The 23,400-nt window shown below is 46.3% G+C and overlaps 1 protein-coding gene across 1 annotated transcript; it reads right to left on the bottom strand.

The window, feature by feature from the left end:
- Nucleotides 1–861: 861 nt before the first annotated feature.
- On the bottom strand, nt 862–22,978 carry LOC116953895 (putative transcription factor ovo-like protein 3). The gene is made up of 4 exons (XM_032974199.2): nt 22,357–22,978; nt 13,589–13,830; nt 10,189–10,369; nt 862–8,649 (listed from the first exon to the last, which is right to left on the bottom strand). The coding sequence occupies exons 1-4, from the start codon at nt 22,457–22,459 to the stop codon at nt 8,372–8,374; spliced, it is 804 nt and encodes a 267-aa protein (XP_032830090.1). The 5' UTR covers nt 22,460–22,978; the 3' UTR covers nt 862–8,371.
- Nucleotides 22,979–23,400: the final 422 nt, after the last annotated feature.

Raw genomic sequence — 23,400 nt, 5'->3', positions numbered from 1 at the left:
GTACGACACTCGGTCTGGCGTACTCCGTGCAACTGCATTGTAAGAGTGTGTCGCCAACCGGTGGCGTCTAGTTCAACAAGCCTGACTCTCTAAATCATTCCTGAAATTAAAATTTGTTGAATGTCACCCCGGGCTGAAAATCCTGGCTCCGCCACTGGCCATTTGGATATTTAAAACATCATTCGCGGGCCATACAAAATTATCAACTTAATAAATTAGTCCCTTATATTTATGTCAAACATTTAATTAACTCGCCCTTAATGCGATGGGCTGGAACTGCTTCTCTTTGGCGAGGCGTGGTGATGATGTTAGCCGGTATTGACGATGTTGCTACTCGCAACTGCTTTTCCAGGTTTTGCTCCTAGATTTATTTAATTTCGAGTCCCGCCCGCGGTTGCCTTGACAGGGCCAGAGACCCAAATGATTTCGCGGGGCCTCATACGGCCCGTGGGCCGGACGTTCCCCACCCCTGGTCTACGGGGATGATACGCTTCTAGCTGAGCGACCTCCAACTGGAGCGAAGATTGTTGACAGGGGCTCTTGTTTTTTTTTAACTGACTTTTCCTTTTCGTTTGTTGGCCCTTCCCCCGCAACGATTGGCTACGCGCGGTGAGAAAGAAGTTCACTTAACGTACAGCAGAGGGCAGTGTAGCAAAGTCCATTGTTGTGCAGTTCCTGTGTTGGACAGTACTTGCATGTTCCCTGCCTTCACCAACCGGCACTAACCAGTGTCGTGAACCGGTCAGACGTACACCATGACCAGCACCGGCACGCGGGAGGCCCTCATCCAGCAGTGGATTGATGAAGGATTTCAACCCGTGCAACGTAGACATTGATTCAAGACTAAACGTTTGTATCACAATTTTTGTTTATTGTACAAAAAAAAAATCAACCGACAGAAATTCCACAACAGACCAACTAAACAAGCAGTGTCATAGTGCACAGTCACACGAAGAATCGAGAACAACGGGTGGTGTGGTGTACTCATGACGGAGCCACAGGAACGGGGAAAGCACATTCAAATTACCGGAGTGATCTCTCGAAGATACAAACAGCGGATGAAACATGCATCGCATAGTTGCACTGCACGTACTAAAATACAATTACAGTGCAAATCGGGCGCTTAATTTAGATGCCAATTACACATGTTATGAATTGCATTTAAATTACAGGACGGTGTTGCAGGAGGGCCTGCTGGCTGAATAAATCATGATCGTTCATGTCAACTTTATCAGGACTAGCGAGGTTCTAAGCACACGATGGTGGTACCTTGAGTTAGGCTCTGAAAGTCAACCGGAAACGCCCTCAAGTACAAAGAAGACAGTTCTACTTTGAAGCTAAATTACAGGAGACCGGGTTTTGAGAATTTCGCCACTTTTGCGACGGTAATGTTTACGCACGCACGTCAACTAAAGTGCAATAGAACTCTCATCCGTGGTGATGGGGCAGACGAACATCGCCGATGCCATTGCTGTACCAGCGACGTCATTTCTCAGTGACGTTACTCCAATGATTTGCGGTAACAAAATGTGAAATTTGGCGATGTTACCCTTATTCCCACACAAAAAAAAACTTTTAGATGACGGGAAGATTTTCCACAGTAGAATACTGCAGATAATCGAGAAGGAGAAAAGGGCTATAGGTTATAGGAATTTTCACGGACCCTACAGCTCCTGCAGACAATAGGAGTCACGGGTAATAGGGTAAACACATGAGGGGATGTATGCAGTTTTGTATGATAATGTCTCAACTGATGACGGCAGCTGAAATGTGTAATTGGAATGGCGCCAATCCTGGCGAGAAGTCACACGCGAACAAAAAATAATCTCATTCAGATCCACAAAAGTTGCAAACGTTTCGGTCTCCTGATCACCTAGGAGTCTCAAGGTCACCGATCCTGAAAACACTACCTCGTGTTTCATCAATTTAGTGCAGCTCTCAATCGGTACTCGGATACCTTTGCCTTCTGTGTCAGGATGGGCTTTTCATTCCTCCGTTGCACAAGATCTAAGCTTTTGAAAGGGACGTGAAAAAAATAATGGCTCATTATCCGCAGAAAGGCACTTTTGCCATCTTTGAAATAAACAAAAATATATAATTTACATTCATATCCATGTAGTGGCAGACGAGGCACAATACTTAGATAGCAAGTATAAGGGTTGCCATCTCTGAGGTACAAAAAAAACCCAGTACATAACATGGGAAGGTGAATTAGAATATCTGACAATACCATAACAGAGAACTACATGTAAATGCATTGTTTTGAGCGGTGTATTTTGATAAAAAAAAACTGTGACTTTTAATGTCTCGGGAAGACTGACAGATTTCCCAGGAAAGCTACCGAAAACAACGATCCTGGGAAAACCAGGATAGGTGGCAACTTTACGCAAGTAAGAGAGAGGAGTGGGGGGGGGGAGTGCCTCTTTTACATGGACCCGAGCGCCAATCCTGGCGCGAATATTAAACTAAAAAAAAAATATATTCAGTGCCAGAAATGTTTTGGGCAGGCATAAGTTTGCATAAATTATATTCAACTAAAATGTTAGGCGCGGTGACGAACGCCTGTAATCAAGCATTTCTCAGGCGAGGGTTGTGAATCAACACCGTCCTCCATCACACGAGAAGATGCTGTGTTACAAGCGTGGCCCGTAGATGGCAGTGCGGTTAATGTTGTTGAACTATCCGAAACAAATTTCTGAGGGATATCCGGTCCCCCCCCCTTCGATGCTCGAGGATTTTTCTTTTTCTTTCGGGGTACTCCAATATCCTTAAACGTTATATAATCAATACGGATTTGGCTAAGCATCCGATTATAAGAACCTTCGAAAACGAGTCTTTGGAATTCATGAGGCTCTCCCGGATAAAACAGTGGACTTTTATGAAAATGTAATGCATTCAATCAATATTGTGTGTATATATTAACTTAATTGTCACTCTGCGCGTCCAGAGTTTCAGCAGACCATGCAAGACCACCGACGTTACACAATTGCAACCGTCTGATGTACTCGGGCAAAAATACAGAACCTGTGCAAAAGTTTAGCTGCCAATGCGACCGCGGGAACTGTTAAGCTCTGACAAAGGGGCCTTAACAAGAAATACATTAAATTTTTATTTAAAGCTTTCGTGACTGCAAGGATTCATATTCTTGGTTCTTTCGGTAAAGTCACGTAGAAGGGAAACAATAAAAATATTAAACAATACAATTCTCACGTTTCGACTGCAATACAAGCAATCATCATCAGGTGTGAAAACCACAACAAGAAAATTCGAAATTTGAAATTTTCTTGTTGTGGTTTTCACACCTGATGATGATTGCTTGTGTTGCAGTCGAAACGTCGTGAGAATTTTATTGTTTTATATTTTTATTATTTTATTGTTTCCCTTCTACGTGACTTTACCGAAAGAACCACGAATAACAAACACATTGTTCTTACATGCATTCTGGACATGTCAGTGTACAAGTGGAAGTTTCTTGTACGGTCCAGTGTGCAAACTTTACACGTGCCACGGAGAACTCTACAAATACAGAAGCCTCGCTCACTTTCATCCATCACGGAGTGACCAAACACTTGCTATAGAGAGAGGCTCTGGGCTGTGTTTCCTCTAAAGCTACAAACGTGACTCCCGTTCTGCCTTTGTGTGTCAGTCTTGGCCCCCTTGCGGAGTTTGCTTTTCGTGTTATGGGCCACTAGCCCCTGTGTACCGACGTCTAGACTAAGTAGTGGAACGCCTGACGTCTGACACGGTTTACACCGGAGCCCAGGTTCCGATGTTGAAGCCTTTTTGTTTATCTCAATTAGGAACACCTGGTGCCAAGTAATACAAAACCGCAAGTAATGTGTTACGTAGGCATTAGGGGTTGTGCTGTGTAGCTCGCCGACTTTTGTTTTCGGGTTGTACCACGTGCCGTTTAGCACGATGTCCGACGTTTCGCCCCGCGTACTGTAACGTGTTGCATCATGCCGAATAACACTCGGTTACAACCCGACAAAGGCATGAGAGAGCCAGGAAAGCAAAGTCTTGCTTACCAGGACATACATCTCATTGCTGGATACTTGTTTTTAGTCAAAGGCCCGCCTTCCAGTTTTAAGCATTATCTATTGTGCATTTTAGTGGCAGTCTAGTGTTCCATTTGAGGTGATACTCGAGCAAAAAACATCAAAAAAACATTTACGTGCCTACCTCTATAGTTATCACAATGACACATGGCCTCCTTGAACCCAGCCCAATCGTATAAAAAATACAAATACACAATTACCCAGCCAACACCAATTAATGGCGTAACTGGTAGACAGCTAACCTTACAGGCCATTGGCTCTACAATAAAAAAACCGATATTCACCGATACCCAGAAATAATCTCAGACACCAATGTGGTTTTCATTATAATCCTTACATTCTCCAGGCAAACTCCATAAAAAAACAACAGCATTGCAAGTTTCCCATGAACACAAATAATAGGAATGAAGTCAATAATTCACTGTAACTCCATTCCATGCCGAATCAATACAGTCATTGTCTTCCAGAATTCGGATAGAATTGTAAATGGCTGCTGTTACAGGTAGCCATTGATCACTGGCTCGTATGGCTGTGCCCAATGAAGGTTTTCTGGAAAACCCAAACTGAATTCATTCATGGGTGGGAACGGAGCTACCGTTCTATATACAACATATACAGCACTTGTCAAATACCATTAACAAATATTCCATTGTCTCCGCAATGATTATCCGGGTGAGAAATGAAGGGGCTTGAAAGTCACCCTGTAAAAAAGTTGAAACATTCTAGACTAAAATATATACACAAAGACCGTGTACCACAATTTTTTCATATGAGGTGACATGCACATTAAAACTCACAATAGCCTTTAATGGGCCTGCCCATACAACACAATCATGCGCAGGGCTTCGTTCCTCACCCGGCACACCACAACCAGTATACGTCTCGCTTTGGGCCGTGCCACCTACTACACCAGTCTGCCAGCGACCCAGAAAATGTTCGGTAAAAAAAAGTTAAAGCCTGATCCGTTGCCGTCTGTTCACAGCAACAGATCGCTACTCTGCATCCAGATCTTCGAAGTGCACACACACACAGTTCCGGCGTATTGTTTTCAAATTTGACCCTCATTTCCGAAGGAATTACGTTGACAGGAAGACTACGAGAGTGCATCCGTTTTCAACGTGCACATTTTCGTTGGAAGATCTGGAGACAAAAACATCCGTCGTGGATCAGATTCTGGGTTTGAATCCAACGAAGTCCTCAGTACTGAAGTATTTATTTGTGTGAAGACTCACAGCTTCGCTCGCGATTTTATAAAAATGTAAAAAAAGAAATACGACGACAAAAAAAACCCTGACAGGTCCCCCCCCCAAAAAAAATATATAAATGGCTATGCTTGTCCTTATTTTCATGCACGGAAAAAAATTCTCAATTCAATAACAATCTATATTTAATTGAAAAAAATTAAGCAGCTTGAAAATCGAGAAACCTTTTGAAAAGTTGACCCAACAGTAACTGTTCCATTCAAATATCGTACCCCTGGTTTTGCATAGAATTGAAAAAGTATATATATACACACACACACTCATAAACACTAATGTAAGGCCTACATTGTATTGAAAATTATTCAAGAAAATTAGGGACTGCAATGACAGTGGTATACGTGCACATATTTCGTTATAAGAAAAAATAATCAATGGGGTGAGTTTTTAAAATGGGTTCGTTCATGTAGAGTAATGAACGAAATGAAATGTAAATGCATGTGCATGTTACGTGTATGCCTACGCATATGTTTGACGAATGGTCTAATTTCTCTCACCACCAAGTAAGTACATACACGAGCCGTGGCCAATGATAACTGAGAACACTACATACCACACAGCTGTGAATCTAACGTTACGGCTAATATTTAAGACCCTCTCTTCTTGTGCTCAACTTAGAGCAGAATAAGTGCACTAATCTTACGAGGAACTCACCTGAATGTGATCAACTCTGAGTATGTGTGTGTGTGTATATATATATATTTTTTATCAAGCTTTTACTGTAACACTTTTGACCATTCTGCAGGCTGCCAAAGGGAGAGAACGTGCCCCGCAAGAAGCGACCACCGTGCAGACGGGGCGTTGAGTTCCCAGTGAGATAAACCGTGCCTGATGATGACTACATAGGCGAAGGCGCTCTAAATGCATCGCTGCACGCATGCCTCGTGCCACTGCATTCCCTGTGACTCCGAGGCCGCGGTTATTGTCACGGTGCCATCTACAAGCGACGTGCGCTGATGATAAACCTTTGCGCAGAAGCACCCATTACAGTGTTTGTAAAAAAATAAAACTCATCAGAACGGTTGTCAAATAAATTGAACATTACACAACGTGAACCGCAGCTCAAGGTGCCTTTCAACAGTCGCGCACCCGAGCCCCGTTTGACTGGAACCAAAACCAGTTTCTTAATATTTTTTACCGTTGCCTTTGGAGACCTGGTATAAAAAAAATTAGGAAAAAAAACTGAGCAACATTTTTTTTTTATGACTACAGTGGGTGTGGTGTCACCCCCAGAAGGCTGTGGCCTGAAGCTTTGTCAAACTCTTTACTCGGTGCGATTTAATTTTTTCAAGTCTGCAACTCTGCATTCCTTCAGATGTATTAGCGATGCAGTTGACGCTGTCAGTTTAATAGATTTATGTCCGCAAAGTAACGCGAAGGCATCTAGGCGGTGATGATCAAGCACATTTTTCTTTCCCTTAAAAAAAGAAGAAGAAAACTTTGGCCTCAAACATTTGTAAAATGTTGGCAATAGCTCATAAATGTTCTTCAGAGATATCCATCAATCACTCTGTTAGTCCGCTTTAGAAATAAAATTATTTACCGCCCTTCTTTAAATCAAAAGCTGGACGATTGCCTTGCCTCCTGTCCTGGTTTTAATAGGATCATCCTATTTTCGTAGTAGCTCCTGTTCCTGGGAAATCTGTAAGTCTTCCGGTGACATTAAAAGTCCCGTTTTTTGTCAATTGTGTAATAATAATCATACACCACTCAATCAAAACGATTCACTTACATCTACTTATCCCCTCTTTCTGCATTGTGAAAGTCTTCTTGCCACAATGTCCTGTTTTTTTGGTACCTCAAAGGTGACAACCCAAGGTTGTTTGACCATATTTCACCACGCTGGTCAGTGCTGGTTGATAAGGCGGTGGGGGGGGGGTTGCGCCTTGGACCGGTTAAGACACCACTCGCCACTGATTGTTATCTGTTGCCAGGGATCACACTCTGGCAGCTGGGCTCATATCTCCGTGCGCTTACCGCTGCGCGTGCCGATACGCTTCTGTAATAATGAAAAAAAAAAGGAGTCGTGAAGTATTTTGTTTGGTCAAAAGTGTGTGGCTGCACCCACTGGCGAGAGACAAGAGGTCAAATCGCACGCGTCCGCCCGTTGCTGTTCTTGGCCGAATGAGTTTTAAGCCGCGCGTGTGCGCGTGTGCATTTTTTGTTACCACTATTATCAGTAGCATAATGCCCGAAATACTGGGTATCAATGCAGGCTAATGTGGATGTAAAGATTCCCCCACCCACGTGAAGGATTTGTTTAAATATGAGTTGCTGGAATGGTCGGGTTTTTTTTGTTTTACAAGGAAGTTTGTGTTGTGTGTTTTTAAAAGCAGAATCGCTTTTCGCTGATTTAACGTTACACAACGTAATATCAAACCTGTTATGTTCGAACATACCTTTGAAGTAAATGCATCAAATATATTGCTCAGTTTGTTTCCTCCAGAAGATATTAAATTGTTTGAATTCACGTTATTGTATTCACCCAAGTATTGGAGTGTGAAACACCCTGCTTGGGAATTATATTTTTGTTTAATTGTTATGTATATGAGTTTTTATCGCTTCAATTCTTCATGTAAAATATTCCTCTGCCCTGGCACGAGAACATCATTACTGTACTGGGAGTTTTGAGTGCAGAGCTTTTCAAAGCATTCAGAGGAATCCAAGTTTCTCAATTGTATCAAAATCAGCAGGCACGGTACCGCCACCTAAGATAAGTGCTTTGTGTTTTTCACAAGATATATATATTTTTAAAATAATAAAAAAACATTATGGATAAGCACGCTTCTTACAATTTCCTTATTTATGGAAGCCACGTTCTGAGAAAGACAGGGCGCTGGTTTCTTAATAAAAATATCCTTGCTGCCACAAAATGGCCACCAAACAAAATGGCCACCGCACAAAATGGCCTCCTCCACGAACTAAAAAAATCAGATTTTCTTTCTTGTCGTTTTTTTTTGCACCGTTTGCAAAAATAGTTTTTTGTTGTTGTTGTTGTTGTTGTCGTCGTTGGTTTTGTGTATATATATATACAAGTATGTATACGTTTTAAATTTAATGGTTGCTGGGCTGCAGTGCCGTCTGGATGCAAGCAGGGCGACGCGTCACTTTGCGCAGCTGTGCGCTGTCGGGGTGACTTTCGCGGAGGTGCACGACGAAGGCCTCCTGGCTGGACGCCGTGAAGCCGCACTCCTCGCACACGTACAGCTTGGTGCGCCGCTCCTTGTAGGCGTAGCGCTGCGACACGCCGTGGATCTTCTTGAGGTGCGACTCGAGCGAGCAGCGCTGGGTGAACGCCTTGCTGCATGCCTCGCACTTGTACGGACGCACCCCTGGCACGTGCATGCGCGGGAGATGGAGGAAGCGAAAGCGTAAACCATTTTGGCATCGATAGTTTTTGCATTCAGACATTGTACGATTCCAAAACTGTCATTTTATTCCATTGTGACGAAAGGTGAAACGTGGAGATATCCGTCGTTAGAAATTATCTGGGAAACATGGCGGATTGTGTGTACTGAGGGTGCCTAGTGAAGGCAGACTTGAATGCAAATGGTGGAATTAAAATATCGTCCAGAACAGGTTGGAGTGCGTTTGGAAAGCCAAACTTGAAAAGGAAGGGTACCATATGAATTTGGCAAGAGAAAAAGAGGAACACGTGGATTAGAAAGCATACACGGGTTAATTTTAACTGTGTAGCATTAAATATGTGTGTGTGTGTGGTTATCTTATATAATTCTCGGTCGGGGTTGTCACTAATACACGCATCTGTAAAAATAAATTCAGGACCAGTTCAGGTTTTTCAGCACCAGTTCGGATATCACTTGCTACCAAAGTCAGCCACGGCCGGGAATCAAACTCCAAATGCCAGGTTCATAGTGTGGCGGTGTGTGCTATAAACTGTGCCACCACTCCCTGCTCATCTGATATATCCAGTTTTAATTCAATAACAAACCTAACTATATATAAAACAATCCTCCCCCCCCCCCCCAATCTCTGTCTCTTCCTACCGCCCACTCCACCCACATGAAGAAGCGAAGCATGTAAAGAGAAAAAGTAAACAAAAAGTCAGTTTTAAAGGGACCCTCACTTGATCGTATCTCCCAATCATAAACCACCATCATCATCAGCCGTGATTTATCCACTGCTTGCTGAAAGTCTCCCCAAGCTGTAGGCATCTGTCGTGGTCTTGCAATGCGACACACCATCTAGCTGCTGCGCACGAGCTTATTTAATCGCTCCATCTCTATGATAAAGCCATCTCTGCATAGTTCCTCTCCCTTCCAGCGACGTGTCTGCCCAAGCCAACTTAGCTTATACTTTTACAAATGTACGTCTCTAGTATGCATATATGATCTCTCTTCTCTCAGTGTAACTTTAAGCGCGCAACGTCTCCACGCTTCTTTGTTCGAATCACGTTGTCAGTGTCCACTTTTGTGAACCATACATCATGGCGGGTAAACACACTGCCTTCTTGGGCATATTGGTATAACATTTTCACAATTCAGTTCGCTTTTCATTGCGTGGGTTGTGGTGGTGAGATGTTCTCACCCTCACCAGCTATACCGGAGGTTGTGGGTTCGATCCCGACCCTGACGCCTGCATATTTGGAGCTTCCATGTGTCTCTCCCCGTGGTCACGTGTTATTTATCGCTTGGCCCTGAGGTTTCCCCCCTCCATATTTAGAATCATCATTCACAAGTGAACTGCCACTTCATTGAGCTATCATTTGCGAGAGCCAGGACGCTTCGGAAAAAAAAGAGCTATATGGCTCAATAGGTCTTATTTGGTTTAAAAAAAAAAATTGGTAGGTGTTGCTGGCTAGTGGAGTGAGTGAGCATTGCCAAAAAGGGCACGACCTCCTACGCCCTCACCTGTGTGCGTGCGCACGTGGCGCTTCAGGTCGAAGGTGTCGTTGAAGCCCTTGCCGCAGAAGTTACACACGTGCTTCTTGATGTCACTGTGGCACTTCATGTGGCGGTTGAGCATGCGCACCAGGTGGAATGCCTTGCCGCACAGGTGGCACGACAGGTGACCCATGCCGCCGTCCTCCATCTAACGGGGTGGAAACCCGCGCGTGGCGAACCAAGGGGGTAAGAGTCAGGAGGACGTGAGGTTACAACCATTTCCGTGTCGTCCGTTGGCGGGAAAAAAATATTGCCGCTCGTCTTTAAAAGACAAAATAAATTTTATTTTCATTCCTGAATTACATTTCTTCTTACAGTAGCTATTCACCATTAAATAAGTGCATTGCGGACTCGTCGACATAATGGGGGGTTATATGACGTGATCATTTTCAGTGAATATAATTACGTAATTGAATGTGCCTTAGAAGTGTTATAGATTGTAGTTATTATAAATATTCACGGCAGCCTGAATTAGAGTGAACTGCAGCTGTATAACATTTGAGTAACCTGAATAAGTATAAAAAATACAGCAAAGCACACAACTAAAACAATAAACATGCTGAAAAACAAAGTTAAGGGAAACTGGCATAGCGATAATTGTCGTATTGTGATTTTTTTATGTTACAAGGTAAGGCCGACTAAATTATATAGTTATTTTTCAGACGCAACCTGGCCACAAATGATAGCTCAACGAAGTGGCTTATCGCGTGGAAATTTATAGCAGCTAAATACTCTCAATGCACGTTTCAAAATGTTCCGGGGAAAAAAAAAACAGGACCCGGAGAAAAAAAATCCACGTGACCACGGGGTGGAACATGCAAACTCCAAATAGACAGCAAGCATCAGGGTCGGGATCGAACTGAAGACCTCCTGTATACCAGGCGAGGTAGTAAACATCTTATCGCCAATGTGGAAACCCCGTCAGAAAGTTGACGTAAAGCCAGAGCTCTGTGTGGGCCATGGGTCAGGGATTTGTGTTAGTTTGAACACATATGTGATATGAAGGGCAATTGCCATTATATATGTCCCATTTAAGCACGCAGCGTTATTGACGAATGTGTCGTGGCTCTTTTGTCTCTTCTTAACTGTGCTTGTGCATCGCTGCCAACGCAGCAGCATCAGCAGCAGCGTCATTTGTGTGAAGTTTTAATCTCTCATCGGGCTACGCGAGACTCTCTTTGCTCATATTGCCTCAAGGAGGAATTCGACCTTCAAATCAGAATATGTATTTATACTGGAGGAATCCGGCGAGCTATAAATGATTGCACGTTGAGATTATAGCACATTTTGTGCTCTTTAGGTAAGATAATAAAGTAATTCAAAACAACTTATCGCACATCACTTTTTTGATAAACCCACTGCTGGATGGAGGCCTTCCCATGCCGCCTGGATCGTGGGTGGTTGCTTGACCGTCCACCCCGGCAATGGGAGTTCAAGTCCCAGCCAAGGCTAAAATCAGACGCATTGACCAGCGTGGTGAAGTATGGTCAAACAACCCCCGTAGTTTTGTGGCCGGGCCACCCAGCAGTGGATTCACGAACAGCTGTGCAGATTATAATTGGAGCAATGACAATTTATGAAGAGCACTTTATTTTTATGCACTGTATGTATAATAAAACCTGTTTGCGTGTGCAAAATTTATGGATGTTTAAAAAAATGTTGACTTTCTGGTTTTGACTTCCCTCTGATTATACAGTAGAACTGTAAAAAATAGTTTCTCTTATACACGAGAATGATTTTTTTTTAAGTATTGAAAAACGAGCTTAAATAGTGGAAAGCAGAAAATGGAAATGTGTAACGAACATAAAAGAATTACAAATGACCATAATAAGCGTACATTAGGATTTAACAGAAACATAATTTAAACAGACTTTAAAAGCCCAAAGCACCGTCAGAATTTAAAATGGGGATAAACATATAAATGTATATAGCGTAGAACATGAAACATACATTTAAAGAAAAAAAACCCAACAAAACGAAAAGAGAGAAATGTTTAGAGGTGAAGAAAATATTTTATTTTAGACTTATATATGTTTTAAAAAACGTATATATAAATAAACAACATTGCGGTTTTCCGTGTTCCATTCCTGTGCGTGTTTGCTCAAGGCCATGACGCAGCAACTGTCAAATCAGAGGCTTTACCCTTCAGATCCTCTAACAGCCGAGAATGCTATTTCACATTTACAACCAATATATCATAAAAAACAAAAAAAACGACTCAACTCATTCGTCAAAATAACACTGCGGCCCTAAAAGCGACAGAAGTAGATAAATAGGCGACGTTTCGGTCAATGACCATTGTCTTGTGAAGGGCCACTGCCCCAAAACGTCGCCTATTATATGATTATATGATGTGTCGTGTTGTTAATTGTACCTGAGCACGACTGTCAATGGAGCATCACCAAATGAAAGGTTTTACTTTAACATTTTGGAATATATGTAAAGTTGCATGAAGGTACTTTTGGTGTGCACCTTTCTCATAATTGCCCCGGTAACGTTGCACCAACGCTGGCCAAATGTTTCCAACCACATGCCAAAATTGGTCGAACGTTGGTTCAACGTTAGTCTAACGGTTCCAATCACTTTTCAACGTTGGATTAACGTTGGATCAACGGTTACAACCACGTGCCAACTTTGGGCCAACGTTAGTCCAAGGGTTCCAACCACATGCCAACGTTGGTCCAACGTTGGTCCAGCAATTCCAACCACATTTCAACGTCGGGCCAACGTTGGTCCAACGGTTCCAGCCACATTCCAACGTTGTCCCAACGTTGCACATTTACAGGGCAGAGAGAGAGAGAGCATCGCTGGCCTAAGACCCAGGCAATACACGCCAACGTTGGCGTACGTTTGGAAGCGTTAGCCCAAATTGGACCGAACGTTCTCAACACTTCCTGGGTTAAATCACCACCTCCATCGCCAACCACCACCGCAGCTCCGCTTAGCACGGTTGTCGACGTACGGTGCGAATGAAGTCCAACGTACATGTGTTTTGTTTACCATTTTTTTTTGTTTTCAACCATTGCACACGCAAAGACAAAGATCCCCCGTGTCGCCCGAACAGACTGTTGGGGCAAGCGCTGTTAGCAAGCACCTATGATGCACCTAAGGTGCACGAGGTGGCCAGCACCACGCCCAACCGCCTTTGCCTCCCCGGCGACGACGATTTCACAGCACCGCACCAGGGTACTTAGTTGAGGCCGAGTCGATCTAGGGGAGTCCCATGACCGGTTCAGACAAATCGTCACCGGCGTTGGCCGTGAGCGAGGGCTCGAACTCGTGCCGCCGGGTCCGTTGCACAGCGCGCTAAAACCGCAGCGCCACCGCTCTCTCACACACAGACACACACGCACGCGCGCGCGCGCACCTTGGTGATGTCGCTCATCGGTGACCCAGCGCCACCGCTGCCTCCGCAGCTGCTGCTGCTGCCGCTGCAGACGTCTACGCCCCCGCCGCTGCTGCCGTAGTGCATGGGCAGCGCCGTCTCGGCCGTTTGCGAGCCCACGGGCCTCTCCACGGTCGGCGCCTCGTGCTCCCCAGCGTGCGACGGCGACCCCCCGCTCGGAGCGCCCCACGCCACGGGCGTCGGAGCGCTCGTCACCATCGCCTCTGCCCGGGGAAGAAACGATCACAGTTAGTGAGAGTGCGTGAGCGCGTGAGTTGTGTTCGTGTGGAACTTCTTTCGCGGCGTACGTAGCCAACCGTGCTAATTCGGAGGTGCGGCGGGGGGAGAAAGACGACTAAACAGAACATCTGAATATTTATTTTACGCTGGAGGAATCCGATGAGTTATACAGATTTTTTTTTCCCACAGATGTTCAGTAGGGGCAGTTCAGAACCTCGCAACAACAAATAATATAAAAAAACACGACAGAAGTGCAAAGTATAGGAAAGGTACAAAAAAAAATCACTTAAAAAAAATATATCATTTTTTTAATGTTTATCTTAAGAGGTAAAGTCCACTTAATTTCCACGCAACACGCTTGGGATTCTGGTAACTATTTCCCTCCGATGGGGACAATCGTGTGTGCTGTCCCCATTCTTCGGATGAACACCAAACACAATTGTGTAACTGCACAACTGGACGTATTCGAAATGTAGGCACGGTCCGAATGTTTTTCGTCGTGGGATTTTCGCGGATTGATTCTGGAAGATATGAGGCCACGTCCGTGCATCTTGCCGACAAATTAGCCACCACGTTTGCATCCGGTGACGTCACTTTTGTTGGCAAGCACAAGCGTTTACAAATATTGCGTAATCTTTCGCGACTGGACAATAATATGTAAAATCCGAAAACAATCCCAAGTTATCTTTAAACATCCGAAAATCCGAAACTTTTGGATCTGCAACTCTAATCCGATGTAGGTGGTGGGCAGCCGATTTAAAACCCCATTCACGGTGTGCTGATTTTAAAAGGTAATCAAACAATACAACTTTAAAAAAAAATATTATAACCCCCCCCCCCATATTTGCATGGAAATCAAAGTCAAAGTGATTTCACGCTGAGATGAGCATCGGAGGCAGTGAATTCCCCGCAAGTTCAACAACTTCAACGGCACTCAGGGTTTTCCACATCATATCCACGGTATGTGTTAACAACCTCCGGCTGCTCTTCATGACAGCGTTTAGCGGTGTGACACACGGTTCTTAGGGGGGTTGCATAAACAACAAAAACACACAGTGCGGGAAGTGATGCTATCTTGCGCTCTGTGGTGATGTGTTTCTAGTTGAAGATAACCAGCGTTGGAACGTAACTCTTTTAGCGGTAATAAAGTTTAGGGTTTTTTTGTTTTACTCTGAGCCAAGAGTCGGGGTTTAATACCTTTTCGGTAGCTGAAGGCGCGGCCCTGCAATTGACTTTACACGCGACACTGCTGGCGGAATGGCCTTCACTCGAGGGAGCTCTCTCTCTCTATCTGTGGCATTTGGCCTAATTGTCAACTTCGGCCATGTGCGTCTCCGAAGAGGTGGGAGTACCCACCGTTTACCACACCGCACGCGAGCTTGCCGATCGACTGAGCGTGGTTGTTACCCATACTTCTGGGAAAAGCAAATCATATTATCTTTATGGATCAACAATGTGTTTCAGAAAGAAAAAAAACACCCATTGTCAATTAAGATTCCGCCTTTCACTGCTGGGTAAAATAATAAGACAGCTCTGAATATAAGCAACAACAAAAAAATCCAGCAATTTCATTCGTTCGTAAACTGTTCAAATATATCGAGTTGTAAATGTAACTGACAACAACCGTGGAATTTGTTTTGTTTGTTTATGTACCACGCGCGCACGCACGCACGAACAGGGCCGTCCGAAACCAGTATGAAACTCTATTAAGCCTCTCCCAGACAGATAATGCCTCAACAGCATTATTCGTGTATATCCTGGGAGTGGAGCGGGCGATGCACCAGATTAAACCGGGCAGGTATGAGGGCGACAGATAGGAGAGCGGAGTGAGTGAGTGAGTGGGCAGATAAGTAGCGCTGGGTTGCCAACATGAGCGCGAGATACGGGCACGAATGGCCGCTGCTCAAGAGTGGAATCGTGCGCGTTATATAAGAAGCCAACCCCCGATGCGACGAAGGTGCACATAGGGGTGGGTGGTGGGGGGGGTGGTTCAACATCACAGCCGTCACACGCGCCGTGTGCGTGTGGGACAAAGGAAAGAGGAGTTTCCTGGAAAGGGCGGGCGGGCCTTGGGAGGGGGTTCGAATGCCGCTGACACGGCACGCACGCACGCGCGTGCGCGCGCGCCCGACCGTGGCGACGGGCGCGCGCACGCGAGCCACGTGCCGTGCGTGACGCACGCGCGCACACACAGAGACACGCGCACACACAGAGACACGCGCACACACACACAGAGACACGCAAAGAGCCCCCCCTCGGGGGTGGCCTTTTAAACAGACTGTTGGGGCAAGTGCTGTTTAGCGAGCCGGGCACGGCACACGAGGGATTTGGTGGGTGGGCCATCACCACGCCCGGCCGTCTTTGTCTCCCCAGTGGCGAAGTTTACTACACACCGCACACCGCACTAGGTACTCAATTGAGCCCGAGTCGACCTATCGGTGGCGCAGGACTCGTGAACTTCAGCGCGAAGTTCAAAGTTTGTCTTACTCAGTGTAACTTTGTCTGTATTGTTTGGGGTCCGTGGCTGTTTACGTTATCCAGCGCATGCCACACTTAGGCATGGCTCCCCTCTCAATCTTTCCTTGCCGCTGCAAACCCGCTGTATCGCTCCGCCCGTTCAAGCTGCTGTTGCCGCCACAGCTGCTACCGATGCTGCTTGCTCTTTCTGTAAACGTGTGTATGTTTGTTGAACTTCTTTCGCACCGTACGTTGCCAAGCGTGCTAATCGGAGGTGCGCAATGGCCCGGGTATCTGGCACTTCGAGCAAGTGCCTTTTTTAAAAAACTCAGAAATACATTTTTTAGATTTCGATTTAAAGCTTTCGTGACTGCAAGGATTAATCTTCTTTGGTTCTTTCGGTAAATTTACCACGTAGAATGAGAATAAAATAATAAATTGATAAAATAAAATAACGCAATAATATTCTCACGACGTTTCGGCCACAACACAAGCGGCCTTCATCAGGTGAAGGGACGAGACTGTCACTCCAGCGCTGTCCTCCAGACAGTCTCGTCCCTTCACCTGATGAAGGCCGCTTGTGTTGTGGCCGAAACGTCGTGAGAATATTATTACATTTTTTTAGGTTGATCGCCGGAAAACATCTCAAATATTTATTTAGAAGAAACGAAAAAACGGACACCAAGACACATCCCCCCCCCCCTCTCCACCCCGCCCCCCTTCACCCCGCCCCTCCGCCGCCCCCCATTCCAACACCGTTCATCCCTCCCCACTCTCGTCTGCTTCAGTGGTCACCGCTTTTCGTTTCATTTTTCTTTTCCTTTTCAATCCAAATATGCAAATCGATGGCTGTTCACCTCTGACTCCACATTGGGCCCCTCATCGTCTCCCCGCCCACAAGGTCGATTAAGTGAGTACCACTTTGGAACAGTCGTTGTCCTACTATGGACAGATGCAACCCCTGCCATAGCAATGTGGAATTCCCACCGCTGGCTTCATGCTGTGCGACCCAGTTCACAGTTAGGCACCAGAGGCGTTTGATTTGTGTTTATTGATGCGGGAGATGAGATGCTTTCAGCTTGTTAAGTAAAGGATGATAAATTAGTTAGTATTAGATGTACACCTGCCTAACTAGACATACACCTGTCTAACTAGACACACACCTGTCTAACTAGACATACACCTGCCTAACTAGACATACACCTGCCTAACTAGACATACACCTGCCTAACTAGACATACACCTGCCTAACTAGACATACACCTGTCTAAATAGACATACACCTGCCTAACTAGACATACACCTGTCTAACTAGACATATACCTGCCTAACTAGACATACACCTGTCTAACTAGACATACACCTGTCTAACTAGACATATACATGCCTAACTAGACATACACCTGTCTAACTAGACATACACCTGCCTAACTAGACATACACCTGCCTAACTAGGCATACACCTGTCTAACTAGACATATACCTGCCTAACTAGACATACACCTGTCTAACTAGACATACACCTGCCTAACTAGACATACACCTGTCTAACTAGACATACACCTGTCTAACTAGACATATACCTGCCTAACTAGACATACACCTGCCTAACTAGACATATACCTGCCTAACTAGACATACACCTGTCTAACTAGACATATACCTGCCTAACTAGACATACACCTGTCTAACTAGACATATACCTGCCTAACTAGACATACACATGTCTAACTAGACATACACCTGCCTAACTAGACATACACCTGCCTAACTAGACATACACCTGCCTAACTAGACATACACCTGCCTAACTAGACATACACCTGCCAGGTGTATGCATGCCCGTGTTGAGATTTGTTTGTATACAAACCTGCTCAGCATACATTGGTATGTGCTACCAGTCAGCGTTTGACTTGAATCGCGTACGATTTGTATTTGCAATGCCTATGAGGCGTGTACAATTCTGGTGAAATGAGAGCACAACTCATAATCACAGGTTATTTACAACGGCAGCGGTGAATGTAATTTTTTAGCATTATAATTAATATGTAAATTCGTGGTTGGGATGTATGTGTGTGTTGTGTGTGTTGAACTTCTTTCGCATGGTACGTAGCCCAGCGCGCTCATCGGCGGTGCGGGGAGGGGGCGGGGGAATGGATGACTGACTGACTGACTCATCTGTCTGAACAAAATACAATTTGCTAAAGATGATCACAATTCGCTTCGTAATCGGCTTCCTTTTCGGTTCGATCGTGTCGCTACAAGGTCAAATCATTAAAGATGAACCTTCCAAATCTTTCGATTGATTTTGAACACTCCTCTGTTTGTCGTTGGCGTCGTTGTTGTTGTTGTTGCAAAACCCGACGAGCGAAACCAACAACAGGATAAAAATGCTCATCTGCGCAGGAAATCACTTTTTCACTATTTTCTCTTTCTCCCTCTCCCGCTCTCGCTGCGTCAATGAAACCGTCGACGATCAAAGCGCGCGTCGTTCCGCACAGCGCCAAGATCGAAGGGAGTGTTCGTTGTGGGCGAGGTGGCCGCGGGGGAGCGGTGGTGCAGCGGTTAGCGCGCTGCCATACGAACCCCCAGCCGCCCCGGGGGTTCGATTTCACGCTCACGGCCGCCAACACCAGCGACGATTGCCCGAACCGGGTTCTGGGCCTCTCCTAGGTCGACTCAGACTCACACGAGTACTTGGTGCGGTGTTGCAAAATCATCGTCACTGGGGAGACAAAGGCGGTCGGGCGTGGTGCTGGCCACCTCGTGTACCGTGGCGGCCTTCATAGGTGCTTGCTAACAGCACTTGCCCCAACAGCCTGTTACAGGCTGTACGGGAGATCTTTGTCATTGTGAGTTACCGGTTGGGTGACCCCACCCCCCTTCCTCCCCACAGTGTCTGAACTTGACCCGCAGCAGCAACGTTAACCACACGCGGATTCAGCGTTGCCTGCACTCCTTAGCCCAATTACCGAAGCAAAGGGTGCACGTTTCTGAACAGCCACGCCCCACCACCACCACCACAACTAACACCGCTCCCTGCCTCTGTCCAACAGTCGTTTAGCAGGTCACGTGTGGTGGGGGTGCAGTGTGGCCAATCTCCTCCACGACGTCCGGCCAGTGTGGAAGAGTAGGCCAAAGTGCTCTATGCGAGAGGGGTAAAACTCTCCAATGGCCCTCGATGCATTTCGAGCGGGAGGCCCTTTCCGCCAGCAGTGGCGTGGGCAGGAAATTTCAGGGCTGCACTTTTTACGTGTTACTTTACCTTGTCTGAATGTGTGTGTGTGTGTGACACGGTTAAGGGTTTCCACTGCCTCTTGCGTCCACAATCAAGGTTATTTTGGATTAGATCGCATGGATATAAATGTGTTGTTAACCCACGACCTACCCGACACAGCCAATTAGTAAGGCTTGTCACCAAAATAAAAACGTGGCAATTGGCTACGACTTCAGCAGACCCGGAGTGTTGGAGAGTAAAATCCCACATTTACAATTTTAGTCCTGGTGATTACAACAACAACAACAACCAGCTTCATCAGGCGATTTGCCAAGATTGTTGAAGAAGTCGTGGCTGTTTTCGCTCTTGCGTGGGTGTGAATGCTCATCCACAGCACGGTATTTATATTTAGAGAGAGAGGGAGACGTCACCAAATGTGGCAACTGCGTGCTGCCACGTCGCAGCGAGTCGGAGCGACGAGGTGTCGCTTCCAACGTGCGCTGCCGTCTCTCCCAGCCGGGGGTGTTTCGTAATCGGCGATGCTCAGCGCTGCGTGTCAACAGCGTCTAATCCGTAACGTTGAAAGAGGCGAGAGTCGTGATGAATGTGGGCTTGAAAGTCAGCTGATTTGCATGCGATTGAGGATTGAAATTCCTAACGTCGCTCCGGTCAGTGATGCTGTCGGTGGAATAATTTGATCCAAAGCGGGCGTTGTAGAGGTGGGGGGGGGGGTGAATGAGTGGAAGAGCGGTGGCGCAGTGGTTAGCGCCACTAACATTAGAACCGATCCTGACACCACGCCACCACATTTAGCAACCTGCACTGACCAAAACGGTGAAGTATGGTCAACCCCCCCCCCACCCCCGTGCGCCCACCTCCGCACACCTCCCCACCCATGACCGACGTGGAATTGGGGTCACTTAGTGGATTGACAACTGCTGGAATATAACTGTACAATATAATTATATCCCCCTACCCCCACCACCTCCATAATTTAATGTACGTATGTTGAACTTCTTTCGCACCGTACGTAGCCAACCGTGCTAATCGGAGGTGCGGCATTTTTTTTTTGGGGGGGGGGGGAAGAAATCACGAATTTCTTTAGAGCCGAGACTTTATCGAGATAAACAAAAAAATGCTCTTTCTTTTTTGTTTAGGTTTTTTTGCGAATGTGTTACCTGGTTTAAATTAAATGCCACGCCACTGACAGACCCTGCAAAGTCACGGCGCTGTGCCCTGCGAACAAACTTCCTCAAACTTTCGGGGCGAAGTCAGCGATGGCTCGGATTCTATCGCCCTCTGCCGTTTAAGATGTGACAGAAGAAGAGGACTTCGAAATAAAACCTTGCATTGCTTTGGCCAATAAAATGCTGCAGCGCAACCCGTACAGAATAATCTAGTGCTGTTGTAATGGTCACAACGACCTTTATTTACTCATGAGAGTATTCCCGAGTCTCAAGGCATTGCTATTTTATTATCAAGAGGGCCCTGCTACATTGGGATGCTTGGCTAACTCCATGAATGACCAGATTTGCTCCGTGTGGAAAGAAAAACCGGGAACCCCCGGAGAAAAGCCACCACGCACACGAGGGGAGCGACACTGGAAGCGCCGCACGGATAGATTCAAGGATCCGTAGCTGTGCTGCCATCTCCTGGACACCCCGCGGACATTGATCGCGTCGTTCTTTTCCCGCTGTCCGGCAATTATTGAGACGGATGTCGACTGGGCAAAGGCGACGAGTAAATGACTCGAACCTTTACAATGGCAGTGGCCACGTGGCTCAGATGTGAAACCGCTGAGCGCTGGGGCGCCACAGCTCAGCGCCTGGGTTCGAATCGAGGTTTCAGTCGCGCCGTGATTAAACCCGAGTTTTGAGGAGTAGAGAGAGAGAGAGAGCTCAGTCACACAAATAAATAAAGAAACATCTCGCCACAAATACAGGTGACGTCTCGCCGAATTGAGCGGAGGTATTGTTCGACGCGAGGGGTCGCGTTCGCAATGTTGCGAGATTTCCGAATGGATTGTTTGTCTTCGTGAAAAGACTATTGTCGATTGCGCTTTCCGGAATAATCACGAAAGCAATGGTGAGAATTGCCCTGCGTGTCATACAACACCGACAACAGCAGCAGCAGCAGCAACTGCGCATCCATGCGGTGGAATAAACGGGCGCGGAGCAGATGCACGCACGTGAGCACACGATGCGCGTTCCGTGTTGTGGAACACTCGGCGGAGGAGCTCACTGACACCGCGCAGTGATAACAGGCGAATTCGCGACCATCTGGATGCATGGCCACTGGTAGTAAAACGCGATCGCTCGCATTAATTGCTTATTCAAATCGTCAGCCAGTGCTTTCGTAATCCAGCGCGACACAAATCCTTAATTCGTTATACATTCTTGGTTCTTTCGGTAAAGTCGCGTAGAAGGGAAATAATAAAATAAAACGGTGATAACATTCTACAACAATGTACGTTCGCAAATTAAAATGGTCCCACATTAGCGCAGATGACGTACCCTACTTTTAATAACTAATGTAATGGGGGTGACTGCTATTGCTGCCAAAAGATGATTGAACCAGGTAAGGCAGGTGAGACGATTGGAGTGAGGCAAGTGAGTATACCTGGGGTGTAGCATATGCCAGTGCAACAGGTGAGTGATACCGGTAAGTTTACCTGTGCTGAGACAGGTGGAGTGAGACAGGTGAGTTACTTTTGACGCAAATAGTTGACACAGGTGAAGCAGGTGAGACAGGTAAAGGGGGACAGGTGAGGTGCGTACCTGTGCTGTAGTTATACCAGTAGACACAGTGAGCCAGGCGAGTGAGACAGGTGAGTTACCTGGGATGTAGTGATCTGCTCGCTCGTCATCGCGCAGCTGACTCCACGCTTGTCGGCTGCCCTGGCTGGGGCAGCGTTTCTTGACGAGGAAGGCTCTGGGCATGACTGACCTCTCTCTATCACCTCCAACGCCGTAGATTGAAAGTAGAAGGAGGATAAGAAAAAAAATAATACAAGAACTGTACTCAAACTAAACACGCAGACGCTCAGTCGATTGTAACGCGCGTGCGTGCGTGCGTATTCTCTGTCTACGCGTGTGTGAGCGCACGACCGGCTGTCTTTCTGTGTATCTCAGTCGGTGTGTTCATAACAGTCTCTGGTGTAACAGTCTTCTTGCTCTGCTCCACAAGCCTGTTATCGTCGAGCTGGCTGTGCTGGTTTGCTCGCGACCATTCCGTTAGGGAGCTCTTGTTCAAACCCGTGTCGCTATATATACCTGCACGCGCACGCACGCACGCACGCGCACGCTCACCTGTGCGCGCCAGAGCGCACGCGCAGTCGGTGGGATAACGGTGACACCTGTCCGACCGGATCGCGTCAGCTGATCGGGCGCAACCGCACCCTCGCGTGGGGTCCCCACCCCGAACTCACTCACCTGGCTCAGACTGCCGGCCCGAACTCACCTGGCTCGCTATAAACTTCACCTGTCCCACCACAACTCACCTAGCTCGCTATAAACTTCACCTGTCCCACCACAACTCACCTAGCTCGCTATACACTTAACCTGTCCCACCACAACTCACCTAGCTCGCTATACACTTAACCTGTCTCACCTCAACTCACCTAGCTCGCTATAAACTTAACCTGTCCCACCACAACTCACCTAGCTCGCTATAAACTTCACCTGTCCCACCACAACTCACCTAGCTCGCTATACACTTAACCTGTCCCACCACAACTCACCTAGCTCGCTATACACTTAACCTGTCTCACCACAACTCACCTAGCTCGCTATAAACTTCACCTGTCCCACCACAACTCACCTAGCTCGCTATAAACTTCACCTGTCCCACCACAACTCACCTAGCTCGCTATACACTTCAC

The sequence above is a fragment of the Petromyzon marinus genome, chromosome 53 (genome assembly GCF_048934315.1).
Source record: "Petromyzon marinus isolate PM22_M1 ecotype Great Lakes invasive population chromosome 53, UKy_Petmar_22M1.pri1.0, whole genome shotgun sequence".
In the NCBI taxonomy this organism is placed as follows: domain Eukaryota; kingdom Metazoa; phylum Chordata; class Hyperoartia; order Petromyzontiformes; family Petromyzontidae; genus Petromyzon; species Petromyzon marinus.
The sequence above is the reverse complement of the archived record's forward strand: the minus strand, read 5'-3'. Positions and strand labels throughout refer to the sequence as shown.

Bases quoted from the DNA above. Each gene is read 5' to 3' on its own strand.
- LOC116953895 (XM_032974199.2), bottom strand. From the start codon at position 22,459: ATGCCCAGAGCCTTCCTCGTCAAGAAACGCTGCCCCAGCCAGGGCAGC. The intron at 10,370-13,588 runs GTGCGCGCGCGC...CCACCCCGTTAG, and splicing joins CGATGAGCGACATCACCAAG to ATGGAGGACGGCGGCATGGG. The intron at 8,650-10,188 runs GTGAGGGCGTAG...TGCACGTGCCAG, and splicing joins CCACGTGCGCACGCACACAG to GGGTGCGTCCGTACAAGTGC.